We start from the raw sequence: 14,456 nt of genomic DNA on the forward strand, positions 1-14,456 counted from the left end.
AATATTACTGGTAAAAATCAACCCCTACTTCTCGACTAAAAATTTAGACTGGGAATTTCCAGCCATGTTGTGGGCGTGACTCACCGCATGAGATTCGGCGGCCCAGCCTAAAGCCCTTTCACAATCCAGCAGTGGGTCCCGCCCTTAGCCTTAGAAACTTGATTTACACAAGTATATGAAGTAATTTTAGTTTAGTAAGTCTGACATTAATTTCAGGTCAAAGAATATTCATTTAATAGATAATCAAGAACAATTGTTAATTTGTTGATTTGCAAATATAAAAATCAAATCCAGCTGCAGAATTATGGCATGCTCTTAACTTTTTTGTGGGGACGTTAACTTGATGCTATTTTCATAACTCCAGTTTGCGCTCATGCAAATTTGTATTCCAGCTAAGTTTGCATTTTTTGTATCAAAGCCAGCTGTGGAATAAACCTACACGTACATTTGTTATATGTATTTCTGTATGTAGCCCAGAGCTGAATTTTGCCGTCAGCAAGCAGGGGGCAGGGCGCACTCACCGATGCATAAAGTGACGTGGGATGATGTTGGGGAGAACCCCCGACGTCATCCCGCCCCATTTAAATTTTCAGGAAGGCGAGCCTGCAGCAAAATCAGTTGCAGGCCTGCCAACTGAGGCCATTGACAGGATCATTGAAACAATTAAAGGACCTGCCCGTCCAAACTTAAGGTTAGCAGGCAGGCCAGGAGCCCCGGCGGGCAATAGAAAAAGCATGAAACCTCATCCACCGGCGGGATGAGGTTTCAGTTAGGGATTTAAAAAGTTTAATAAAGTTTTAGTATAATTTATGAACATGTCCCATGTCATGTGACATTGTCACAAGAGGGGGACATGTTAAGGATTTTTTTTTCTATTTTTAACATTTTTAAAACTGTCAGCGATCTCCCTGAGGCAGCACTTAGCCTCAGGGAGATGTGCACTCTTTCATGCGCATGTGTGAAAGAGCGTACTCTCGCTTTTGGGGAATCCCCCCCCCCCCCACCCGGCATAGGAAGCGCATAGCGCTTCCCGGTGGATGTCACACTGGGTGGGCCTTAATTGGCCCACCCACTTAAAGTGGCAGCAGGGCCCGCTTCTCCAGTGGGGGTTGGGACCACCCGCCCTCCCAGTAGGCAGAAAATTCTGCCCCTGACCTCTGTTCTATTTTGCCAGTATTCTGTAAAGCCAAGCATATATACAATTGGTGACATCATGTTGTGCACCAAAGCAACCTTTTCCTCTCTTCATTGGCAGCCAGTTTCCAGAAGTTTGGATAACAAAGTTGGAACGATGACATTCTCTCTTGTATGCCACCCTTGTCAATTTAAATTAGACTCCAATTATGTCATCTTTAGCTTGTCCTGCCATCTGCCTTCATTTTTTTGACAATCCCCCAAACTTAGAAGATACAAGGTCTGGATTTGTCCATACTGGGATTTCCTGGTGCTTTGTGACAAATGTGTTTAAACTTTGAAATTGAATTTTTTGGTTCTGTGTATTTTTTCCCATGGAACAACTTTGTAGAAAAATAAACTTTACAGAAGTGAGACTTGGTTTGATAGCAGCAATCCTCAAACTCCAATTTGAGACTTCTGGTTCAATGCTGCCCGAGCCCTTGGATCCTCTTTGGTGTTTCGCTGTAGCTACAGAGCATGGCCCCAATAACTTGAAAATGGTAGGTGATCAATAATACAGTTGCTGTATCAATCCTATATCAGTGACTTGCCGGGTATTCAGTAAGTTATAATGGAACACCATCTTTTGTCATGGGATGTTTCGGCATAGTGGCAATGTCAATTCTCCCCTGTAAAGTTGGTGTGCTGTCAAATCTTGAGTTTTGTGTGACATGGTGCCCAACTCTTCAGATAAGGAAGTGACAGACTGAAGAATCCAAAAAAAAATGACTTGGATTTATAAAGCATTTTGCATGACCACTGGGCACCTCAAAGTGCTTTACAGCCAAAGAAGTATTTTTTGAAGTGTAGTCGCTGTTGTAATATGGGCAAAGAGGCAGCTAATTTGAGCACAGCAATCTCCCATAAACAGCAATGTAATAATAACTAGATAGATAACTTTTTTTGTGATGTTGATTGAGGGATAAATATTGGCCAGGACACCAGGGATAACTCCCCTGTTCTTCTTAGAAATAGTGTCCTAGGATCTTTTACATTCACCTTAGCAGACAGACTTTTAGTGGTTAGGTGTTTTGATATATTTTTGGTACCGTTACCATCAGAGACCATCCTAAATTTTGGTTGTGACGTGGTGAATGGAGAAATTAAAAATAGGAGAGAAAGTAGACTAGTCTAATCTTGTCTTGTATTTTATGTGGTGAAATAGATATACAATCACAATCCTCTAAAGGGTAATATTTTAAGCAAACAAAAACCTAAAACTGTTTTCTGTCAGGAAGAAACCTTGCAGAATAACAGAATAAGCTGTAATTTATAATTTTATTAATGCAGCTCCAAGATTATAAAGGCAAAATGTAACACTACCTTCTGATATAGTCACTATAATATAACTCATCTGTTTTTTTTTCAGTCATTACCAGATATGCAACGCATACAGGAGGACACTCTGTCTTCCCCGCCTTTGGGTCCACCTAACTATCTGCAGGTTTCCAAAGACTCTGCCAGCAGTGGCAGTAAGAACTCTTCATGTGACACAGATGACTTTGTTCTAGTTCCACATAGCATCTCTTCAGATCAGTCATGTAAGCAACTGCTCTTTGCTTCTGATGGTTTTATTTCACTCAGCTCAAGGATTCATGTTTGCCATTGTGCCTATCTAAACAGGAAAAAAAAGACTGGGGTTTCTGGAAGCAGCTTGACTGCACTGTTGCAACATAGGCTATTAAGGCCTGAAAATGTATTGGTATAAGTTGGCTGCTGTCAGTTATCCCCCAGCTGTTTTTATGCCTTGCCTTTCTTCTAGATTTGAGCTTGAAGTACATTGCTGCATAGAGTAAATGTGTTTTATTCTGTCTGATTGGGGGTACCCAAAACAGAGAAGCGTTTCAACCCCAGCAATAGAATTACACTCAGTAACCACAGAAAAAGTTTGGCAAAAATATGAATACCCTGAAAATCACGTGAAATCATACTTGTATTTAGTTTCTCGTAAATATTCTGCTCTCTCTTTTCCAAATTTACCAAATCTTATATTCAAGACTTATTCAAAGGATGGCACCTCCAGCAAAGTAGCACTCCCCAGTACTGCACTGGAGTCAGCCTAGATTAAGTCTCTGAATTTGGCCTTTAAATCTCAAAAGAGGCAAGAGTGTTCCAGTTGACCCAAGGTTGACAATTAAATGGGCAGATGATGCTGAATGGGTTCAAATTAGGTCTTTTTGAACAGCTGTTTTGGGTTTGAAACTGGATTTGCTACTTATTCCTAATTAATTATACTCGCATAATCTGTCACAAACGTTTATTGTGTTGTAACCTTGATCTTGTAAAATAAATAGAGGACCAGAAAGTATCTATCAGATGTATTGTTTACGTAATTGCATTGTTTTTTTTAAAGATCCAACTCTTTCCTTCAAAGTTATCACACTCGTTTTAACCAATACATGTAAATACTTAGCTATGTTTAACCATTGTATTCACCTTGGAAAGGTTTTGGTGTCTCTGATAGTTTATGCTCATAAGTCTGTTCTGAAATTTTATGTAGATGACATGCCATTGGGGACGGTTGGCAGACGAGCTTCCAATGAATTTTTGATGTGTGGAGGGTACGTACCAGTCAACTAAAATTCTGTACTTTGTGATTGTTTAGTAGTGATGGAGGAATGACTTGGAATAGTGTTACAGTCATTGGAGATCATGATGTGAACAGGATGCATAAAGAGAGATGTTTTTTTTAAACTGCAGGTAAAGCGTAGTTGCTGTGATTAAGTTGCTACTTAGGCAGTGATTGCTGAGGATCAGAGGAGACACAAGTTCAAAATTCACTATGTTGAAGAAAAGCTCTGAACTAGAATTTGTCCCCTTCCTCAACTCCCAGGATAGTAGAAATGTGAACTCACAAAGAAGATTGCTGATTTGGAATTGCCTTTAAAAGGAGTTGAATCAACATCGCTTGGGGATTAATAGCATGTTTGATTATTTTTTACCAGAGGAGATAGGGCGCAGAACTTGGGTGTAGAAATAACAGTAATGCCAAATGAATCGTTAGTAATCTAATGGGTCCTTTCTCTTTACTGTTTTAACAAAGGTGTTAATCCATTTGGAAAACATGATTTAATCTTTTCAATAAAAACCATACAAAGGAATGCAGTACAATTACTTTATCTATTAATATTTGCAACAGTGATTTTGAAGCCTGTGCGTTTCTTTTGGAGGATCAACTGTGTGATTGGGTGGTGGTGTGAGAATTGGAGTTCATAAAACGATGTATGGATGGGTTGAGCTAAAGGCTTTCTTCACTTTGGACAGTGTATTGTGTTTTATCCAATGCCTAATCTCAACATATAAATATCTGTATTAATCTTTGTGTAAGACCGAAAGCACTCGATAGAGTTCAAGCAATTAAAATATTTCACTATTATTGAGATTCTTGAGAAACGGTTTCATTAATTCAACAATTATTCACTTGATCAAACGTGAGGTTTGGAATTGTCAGACACACACACAACTTATTAATTTAGCCTCATTTGTGGAATACACTTCTTTACCAGTATTTGCAACCTTAGAAGAAAAACAGTGCATCTTACTCTGTAACAAACATAGCTCCATGTTGCTTTGCATGGCACCCTGTTGTGTTTGCATGTTTAAACTGTGTAGATGTCTAAACATATTCTTCACTTGAGTAAAGCAATATTGTTAAAATACAAAAACGTATGCTGAATTCTTGCAAATTTTAAAATGAAGCATTGCATCTCAGTGCAATAAATATTCAGTTACATTTTCTATTTGCATCAGTTCCCAAGTTCTTTCTAGTTTTTTAATAATTTAGGCATCAATGACTGAATAATAAATTATACTTTTGTTTTAGTAAATATATTTGAGAGTTTTTAACTGCTGAGATGCAAATAGCAATCCAAGCGATGAAGATTACAAAAAGTAGAGGCACATTAGCTGTATCAAAAATTCAAGTTTTCATTGACCATGAACTTTACTCCTGTGAAAGATTTGTAACTCAGTGGCAAAATAAAAATTGATATTACTTTGAGCTGTATTTTCTCAAAGTCCTGAGAAAAAGTTCATGGCAGATGCTTAATCTTAGCCATCCAGAAGGAGGGTGTGTTGAGGTATGGGCCTTGAGGCTGAAATACTCAAGTTCACAAGACAAATTTTAGATGCAAAGTAGAAAATTAAATCAGCATCTTCGATTTTTCTGTCTCTACCTATTTATCAGGCAGTCACCTTTAACCTCTTCTGGGGGCTCAGCAGCTCTGCAGAGACCTTCCTCAGCCTCATCCAGGTCAAGCTCTTCTAGCTCGGCCAACAGGTAGGACCTTGATGTAGAGTCTGTAAAGGAATAAGCATCCGGGGTTAGAGTTTCCGCTTTGAACACAATCGCGAAATTACTCACAAAATACATTTGAAATTTTGCTATTTAAGTTATACTTTTAAGTTCCCACTAAAATTAATTTGCATAATTACAAATGTAAAATCTTCCATGAACTAGTGCAATCAGGCAGTGTAATTGAACACAGTTGTTTCTTAAAAAAACCATTCTTTGTACTTAAGAGTGGCAAACTGGGGAAACTTTATTAATATAGTTGACAATGTGTTTGTCACCAGAAGTAAACATTTCAAGTAAAGGTGTCCAGTCTTTTGTCTGTGGGTAACCTGATTGAAAATGTTCTAAAAAATATATTTCATAGGTTCATTGGTAAGTTTTTTCATAAAGGTTTTCCATATCACAGATGTTTAACGTAAAACAAGTGCCCAAGAAAATGTGCACAATTTGAAGGACCTTCCCAAACCAATGCAACTGGTGAATCAGTTTTGACCTTGGAAGTGTGGCCAATTTATGTAACTGGGGCATGATTGGAGCAAATTGAATCTTGAACTAATATGAAAGATCCTGTTAAACATGAGTTTAAATGTCTTTGGGCATAATGCACCTACGTTTTAAGTTCAGCAATTTTTGGTACTGGTTCAGCCCATTTCCACTCAAATCTGGGCACAAAACAAGCGTAAAACCACCCCCCCAAGTATTTAATTATCTGTTAGAGGGCCACCTTGAAGTCATCTGAGACTAGACTTGGAAGAAACCAAAGTGAATTCACAATTTTTTGACATTTGTGCCCAGGTAGTAAACCTGAAAGAGTTGATAGATTATAGTTTAAAAATATATATAATCTGTGTTAGTTTTTCAGGTGAGAACACACTTTTTTGTGGGTGAAATTAACATTTTTTGAGAAAAGAAAGGGAATCAATATTTACAACATCCTATGGAAAGCCACAATACTGTTTCTGTAAAAACTGGAGTCAATGGGAATCAGGGGGAAAACTCTCCACTGGTTAGAGTCATAACGAGCACAGGAAGATGATCATGGTTGTTGGAGGTCTGTCATCTTAGCTTCAGGACATTGCTGCAGGAGTTCCTCAGGGTAGCATCCTCGGCCTAACCATCTTCAGCTGCTTCATCATTGACGTTCCTTCCATCATAAGGTCACAAGTGGGGATGTTCGCTGATGATTGCACAATGCTCAGCATTATTTGCGACTCCTCAGATACTGAAGCATGCCCATGTCCAAATGCAGCAAGACCTGGACAATATCCAGGCTTGGGCTGCCAAGTGACAAGTAACATTCGTGCCACACAAGTGCCAGGCAATGACCATCTCCAACAAGAGAGAATCTGACCATCATCCCTTGACATTCAATGGCATTACCATTGCTGAATCCCCCACTATCAATATCCTGGGCGTTACCATTGACCGGAAACTGAACTGGACTTGCTATATAAATACAGTGGCTCCAAGAGCAGGTCAGAGGTTGGGAACCCTGCGATGAGTAACTCACCACCTGACTCCCCAATCCACCATCTAGAAGGCACAAGTCAGGAGTGTGATGGAATACTCCCCACTTGCCTAGATGAGTGCAGCTCTCATAACACTCAAGAAGCTTGACACTGGCCAGGACAAAGCAGACTGCTTGATTGGCACCCCATTCACAAACATTCACTTTCTCCATCACCAAAGCACAGTAGCTGCAGTGTGTACCATCTATAAGATGCACTGCAGGAATTCACCAAGGCTCCTTCAACAGCACCTTCCAAACCCATGACCACTACCACCTAGAAGGACAAGGGCAGCAGATAGATGGGAATACCACCACCTGGAAGTTCCCCTCCAAGTCACTCACAATCCTGGCTTGGAAATATATTGCCGTTCCTTCGTTGTCATTGGGTCAAAATCCCGGAACTCCCTTCCTAATAGCACTGTGGGTGTACCTATAGCACATGGGCCGCAGCGATTCAAGAAAACAGCTCACCACCACCTTCTCAAGGGCAACTAGGAATGGCCAATAAATGCTGGTCTTGCCAGTGATGCCCACATCCTATGAAATAATTTTTGAAAAAATAGTCCTAGTCATGTGGCATCACTAAATCAAAGCTCCTGTTGTTGAAAATTACCTCATCATGTTTACTAATTGCCATGTAGTACATGTATTAACAAGCCAAAGATTGGTTAGTGCAATGTAATGCAATGATTAGCATCCAATATTATTCCTTTCAGTGCAGTATTTTGTACCATATGTGAGTCATTTTACAAATCATTTTCATGGCATGAAAGTTATCAGATTCTACAGACAGGCACAATCGTTCTAAACGTTATTTGAATCTTTTTGTATAAGCATCCAAAATCCACACCACATACCTAAAGGTCATTTGCTGTTCCCTCCTGTGGTGGATCCAAACCATAGAGAAATCTGTTGCACCAGGAAAACCTATTGTTTTCTTTTTGTCCAGTTTGCCTAATGTATTGTCAATCTAACGTATGGTAAAAGCAGAGCATTTTACAAAGACAAGTGGTGTATATTTATTCATTTAATGATGCTGATCAGAGCCTGCTGCTGATTTAATTTGTGGGTTCTCTAGTTAGCTGGCTTGTGGGGTGCAAATAGTACTACTTGGGCCTTCATATTGTGTCCTCTATATAATTGTAGGGAGTTTTGAGGGGGAAGACATTTCTACTGAGCTCCATGTTCTTGGCCTTTGTACATTTCTTAAACTCTTTGTACTTTTAGCATTAGGAATTCCAAGAGAAATCCTTCAAAGCCTCATATTTATGTTATGTTGCATCCACCTGTGAATAGCATCTGCCTACATAAATCCAAAACCTTTGGTGGATTTGCACCAAGTGCAGAATAATCCAAAATCCTATCAATCTGTTCATTTAAAAACAAGCATGCTGATTTTAATCACTCCACCATTGGTGGCCATGCCTTCGCTTAACCTAGGCCCAAAGCTCTGGAATTCCCTCCCAGCACCTCTCCGCCTCTTTACCTCACTTTCCTCCTTTGAGATGCTCCTTTAAACCTACTTCCTTGGGCAAACTTTTGGTCATTGACCTCATACCTCCTATGTAGTTCAGTGTCATATTTTGTTTTATAATGCTTTGTGAAACTCAGGATATTTTATAATGTTAAATTGTTAAGTATAAGTTACTGTTGCAAAAATTGATGCACCTATCTGTAAAGCAAGATGTGTTTGCTTATATTGACTTTGGTACCATCTTTAGTGCTTCAGAAATCTTTGCACTTATTTTGGCTTTTTCTCAGCTTTGTCATACAGTGACTGCTAGCATTAATATCACTTTTTCCACGACAGTTGTTCTTAAAGGGTTTTGTAGCTTGAGTAATTTGTGTCAGATATGCACCAAAATAAGCACCTGTTGCTTCACAAGAATGTATCTGAATTTATATCGTGTTTGATCACATATTCAGGATGTCGCAAATCCTCACAGCCAGTTAATTTATTTTGAAGTGAAGTCACTGTCGTGCGAATAAATGCAGCTTCTGCTTCCTCAGCAGTGAGTTGTCACAAATGGCAAGTGAGGTGAAAAAACAGTCTGTTTATGACGTTGGTTGCAGTTGGAAATGTTGACCAGGACATCAGGTGTACTTTCTGCTGTTCAAATAGTGCAATAGAATCTTTCAACTTCATCTAAGTAGAAACACAGGGCTTTTGGGCTAATGTATCACCTAAAGAATGACACTTCTAACATGCAACACTTCCTCTGTGCTGCACTGAAGTTGATTGCAGGCAGGGGAGCCACCAACTGAGTGCGGCAATATTTAATATTCTATTTAACCCTTCAACTTCCACCATACTTAGAACATAACATTTTTTAAAATTAGTGAGACATTGACAGTTCTCTGGCGAAAGTATCTTGCTTCTTTGTTCGGCCTGTCAGGAGCTACATTTGAGTTGTGTGGAAGTTGTCCACTTCAAACAAAGTTAGCTTTTCTTTGCTCATTGTGCACCAAGATGAGACTTGGAATTTGCTTTCTGGAGGAGTTGGTGTAAATATTAAGAATGATGTTTAAATTGCACCCACGAAGTTGTGTGGATCGTTGTGTTCTTGTTGTTGGCCTGCGTCAAACTTGTTGATTTCAGCCTAGCAGTGTAACTGACTTTACAGCAAGTGTCTGAAATGCAGAAAATTTCCTGGAGAGGTCAACAACTGTGCCTGGGCTTAGTTTCTACTTATAAACATTTAATTCTATTAAATGAATGCAAGTGAGTTATGTTTTAACTCCCTTGATGGCTCAATGGTTAAATACACCAGCTGTTGTGGTACAGATCAGAAAGGTCCAGTTTTAATATTTGGTCTGTGTTTCGCTGATTTCTAGGACACCAACTTAGCACTATATTCAGTCAAAGTACCATTGTTCTCCAAAGAAAAATGTATATGTGTGTGTGGATGTTGTTGTGAATTATTATGTCTCTCACAGTAAGTAGCTTGCCTATGTATGATAACTGTACTCCAATTGAATAGCCATTTAATAGAGATAATGGAGATCTACCAGTGCACATGGAACTTGACTGCAGTAGAGCTTGGGGTAGACTGGCGAAAAAAAAATTGTTGTTGCTGTCTTGTAGGTGATTTTATGTCGTGCATATTGATAATTTTCATTTGCAAGTGAAATATTAATTTGAAGGCTGCAGAAGACAGAATTTCAAGTTACTCCATTTCCCTGATCAACACCTTTACTTAGCAATACAAAAAAATCTAAATTTAATTGAGGAGGAAAACTGCTTCAGCGCTTTATTCAGTGGTAACTATAAGGTCACATTTTTCATAAATATGTACATGATGTACATTGCTGATGAGAAAGTGCAATTGAAGATTGAGAAGGTGCTGACTGTTCCAGTTTTTTTTGTGTCAGTAAGATAATGCAGTTTTTCTTCCTTTAAAAATCCACTGGAACCACATCCCTGTGGCACAATGGGTTGGTGTATCAATACAGTACGCCACGGAGTAATGGGATACGTGTTCATGGCGGTGAGTTCCCAGTTTATGGCCAAGTTATTGGGAAGGTGCCAAACAAAGGTGCTTCCCTACAATAAGGGAGGGAGAAAATTAGTGAGTGAGTGAACTGCACTGCGCCTACACCTCTCCTAGCAGCTAATTACAGAGCAGCTGAGAGATCTGGAAGAAGGATGCCTACCCTACTTTTTGGCCAGGGAATGATAAAATGTTTGGAAGAACACTTAAATAGGTGGGGAGGGGGGGGAAATTGAAAAAAAAGTTTGTTTACATTGCTGCCTAGCCCAGAAACTCAGGTTTTACTTTTTGAGCTTTTGTCACAGACTTCTGCCAATGGCTTTAACCATTGTGGACTACAAACAGAGCACTTGATTTTTACTGGATCATTGGACACCTGTTTATTGCACAGTTGAACCCGTCTATTATTAAGGAATGTGTATGTGTTCTCCCGAGCCAGCTGTGGATTTGGGACAGTGCAGAAGAGGTTTACAAGAAAATGGTTCCGGGGATGAGAAACGTCAGTTATTAAGGTGGATTGAAGAAGTTGGGACTGTTTGCCTTGGAGAAGAAAAGGCTGAGGAGAGATTTGACAAAAGTATTCAAAATCATGAGGTGCCTGGACAACGTAAATAGAAGGAAACTGTTCACTCGTGAAAGGATCGGGAACGAGAAGGCGACAGATTTAAAATAATTGGCAAAAGAAGCATAAGCATACAGCAAGTGCTGAAGGACTGGCATGCACTGCCTGTGAGTGTGGTGGAGGCGGGTTCAATCGAGGCATACTAGAGGGAATTAGATGATTATTTGAAAATAAACAATGTGCAGGATTACAGGGAGAAGGCAGGAGAAAGGCAGTGGCTGAAAGGTTCATTCAGAGAGCCAGTACAGACATGACGGGCCAAATGGCCTCCCCCTGCACTGTAACAATTCTGTAATTCTGTTCCAAATTTTATTCAACTTTGTTAGTCTGCTTAGCAAGTGTCCAGTGGTTTAGGCAGAATAAACATTATAACTCAAGCATGAGTGGCAGACTGAGCAGTTTGTTTTGATACTGTGTGTTTTTTCTAAAGAGGAGTTTTAGGTTTTCTTCTTTGTTTGACCTTCGGACTGACTGAGCAACGCAGATTAATTTTCATAGTTGCATTTCAATAACAATCATTCTTATGCCATTGCTTCATTTGAAATCCACAAATATGGAAATAGAATTGGAATTAATTGGTATCTGTTTGTAAATAAAAAGAATTAAAGTTAGGTTTGCAGTGAAAGTGCTACATTTGACCCCCATTTCTCTTGCATAGGAATCTTAGTAGGGTCATGAGTAAGCTGGTCAGCCCCTTGAGCCTGTTCTATGATTCAATCAAATTATACCTGATCTGTATCTCCACTTCATTTTACTTTCCTTTGCTCCATATCACTTGACACCCTGAATGTAACAAAAATCTGTCAATTTCAGTTGGCCCCAACACCCACAGCCTTTTGGGGAAGAGAATCAACCCAAGTCTCAACAAATTTCCGTTTTAGAAAAGCCTTCACGCTTTTCCAGTTTTGGGAGTTTAAAAACAGCAAGTGTCCCTACTGGAGATCTCTGTGTGACAACCTTCTGATGCGGATGTAAGCTGAAGATAGAATTATGCCCATCTTGGTCAAATAGTCAGCTACCACTCGGTGTGACAAATAAAGCATGGCCACTCGAACAAGGTACTGACATCTCTTGAATCAACCCAGCCTCAGTCACTGTTGTAAGGGGAGGCTGTAGCTTTCATTTATAAAGGTCTATCTCAGGAAAGGAAGTTGTGCATTCAGTTTTCCAGGACTATAATTTAAATAGATTAACTATTTCATTGAAACAATCTCCTTTATTGCACTTCATTTTCTGCTAAGAGTAGAATCCTGTTTTACTTGGGGCTCTAATTAGATTTTGATATTTTTCAAGACTTTGCTTTTCCTATTCTCCTTTTCTAAAGGTGCTGAATATTGCTCGGGTAGGGTTTCATGGGCACTGGCTGAGCTCCAAGTACTCTACCCAAATGACCATTCTATCAATGTGTGATTGTTGAGTGTGAAGAGTATCTGTTATTATCCAGGGTTCACATGCATACTCTGCAGCAGGAGTCAATGGCAGGAATTGAGTCTGAATTTTGTCCTTCCATCAAGAAATGCCCAGGTATGCTGAGGCAAATTCTACCTCCGCCATTGTTGCCACCCTCTTACAGTAAGAGCATAGACTCGAAATATTAGAGATTGAACCTGAAGATTTGTTGTTTATCTGGCATTTAACCGCTACATAGGAACATAAGAGCAAGAGTAGGCCATTTGGCACATCGAGCCTGCTTCACCATTTGATTAGATCATGGTTGATCATCTACCTCAACACCATTTTCCTGCGCGAACCCCTTATCCCTGTATGTCATTAGTATCCAGAAATCTGTCGATTTCTGTCTTCAACATGCTCAGTGATTGAGCTTTCACTGCCCTCTGGTCACCACACATGAGGATCCCTGTTTTCACAGGCTTCTTGTTTAACCATTCTGTACATATGTTTTGGTAAATGACTTGCTTTTGTCAGTTTGTTCAGCATAGCATAAACGCTGCTTCTCATTTTGTTTTATCATAAACAGCTCGGGCATGGTGGTGCATGTATAAGTTAATAGGACATGGCTCTTGCCCTGTGCAATTAATTTCTTGTGGAATGTTGCAGAGGCATGTGACCTGTATATGTGACTCTGCACCACTCCTATATTCTCCCGAGATTTATATTCGGTAGAATACCGCTCTTCTCAGCCAAGGAGTGGTCTTGGTGGATTTATAGAGAAAGGCATTTTAACTGCATGGATATATTTTGCCTGCCACTGTCTTTCTAACATAATACAGAAAGATGTTCCAGTTATTTCTTGCCTTTTATTAGGTGGAATTACTCATGAACTATTTTACCAATTCATGCAGATCTCTCAGTAAGAGTCATTTAAAGTGTATTTCTTACACTAACTTGTTCTTCATTTTGGTAACTGTGAAATACTACATGGATGTCAACCGTCAGTTCATTTTTTTGTTCTCCCCAGCCCGCATTGTGCAGCATGACTATGCTGCTCTTCTTCATCCAGGTGTCAAAAATAGAAAAATTGAAATAATTATGATCACACCCCTCCCCTCCCTCACAAAAAGAATGTCTTCTTTTAGATTTTACACTTGAAAGTCTAAATGTTATTTAGTAAGCAGGATGTTCTGTAAGGGCTAGTTACAATGTTCTGTAAACTTCAAATGTTATAAGCAGAATTTGAGAAATAGAAAGGACTTGGTTTCTCAAACGATGCTGAAATTTAAGACTGCATAATTTATGGTGTGCGAGGGATCAATGACCAACAGTACTCCCCATGAGTACGCATGGTTCAGGATGATCTGAAGTAATCATTAACCATTTGCACTCTGGATATGCAAATAATTCAGCCAGTCTTTCTATTTGGCTAGAGAAGGGTTAACTTGAGCAAGCTTTTTTTTTACTGTTCTTTTGGCTGCAGCTAGTGTTTTCATTAAGTCCTAAGAAAGTCAGTTGAGAAGGATCTCTCTATGCCAAGCTGAAGGCAAATAAGACTTTGTAGCAGGGGCATTTTTACAGGCGTCATTAAGTTAAACTGAATACGAGGAACTGAACGTCAACAGTCAATCAGACATGTTTATCAACATAAGCTGCTGTCTTTCAGAAACACCCCTGCGACGAACCATATTTGCCTTGAACTCTGTTACTGGCTTCAGTTTTCTTTTACTTGTGTCTTACTTCATTGTGATGTTGATCACCACCTTTTGATTCTGGTATACCATTTGGTACTGCCTTGGAACGGAGCGTTCCCAGTATTTGTTTTCTTGGAACTTCTAGGATTTATGTAATCGGATGCAGCTGGGTGGGGGAAGAGAAAGGGAAGGTTGTGTAAATGTTTTTTTCAAATTTAGAGCAGAGCTTCCTATCTAGTTAACACCCACTCTTTCATTAAAGTTGGACTTCATTACT

At 39.4% G+C, this 14,456-nt stretch overlaps 1 protein-coding gene across 2 annotated transcripts in view; it reads left to right on the top strand.

Annotated features, from left to right (window-relative positions):
- ulk2 (unc-51 like autophagy activating kinase 2) overlaps positions 1-14,456 on the top strand; it is a 106,748-nt gene that overhangs the window by 66,403 nt on the left and 25,889 nt on the right. The window contains exons 9-11 of one of the 2 annotated variants that reach the window (XM_041198092.1): positions 2,546-2,717; positions 3,677-3,737; positions 5,363-5,455. In XM_041198092.1, the coding sequence (XP_041054026.1) occupies positions 2,546-2,717; positions 3,677-3,737; positions 5,363-5,455 (326 nt within the window). The remainder of the gene's footprint in view (positions 1-2,545; positions 2,718-3,676; positions 3,738-5,362; positions 5,456-14,456) is intronic. The other variant, XM_041198091.1, reaches the window with a different exon arrangement.

This window comes from Carcharodon carcharias, chromosome 10 (assembly GCF_017639515.1).
Source record: "Carcharodon carcharias isolate sCarCar2 chromosome 10, sCarCar2.pri, whole genome shotgun sequence".
In the NCBI taxonomy this organism is placed as follows: domain Eukaryota; kingdom Metazoa; phylum Chordata; class Chondrichthyes; order Lamniformes; family Lamnidae; genus Carcharodon; species Carcharodon carcharias.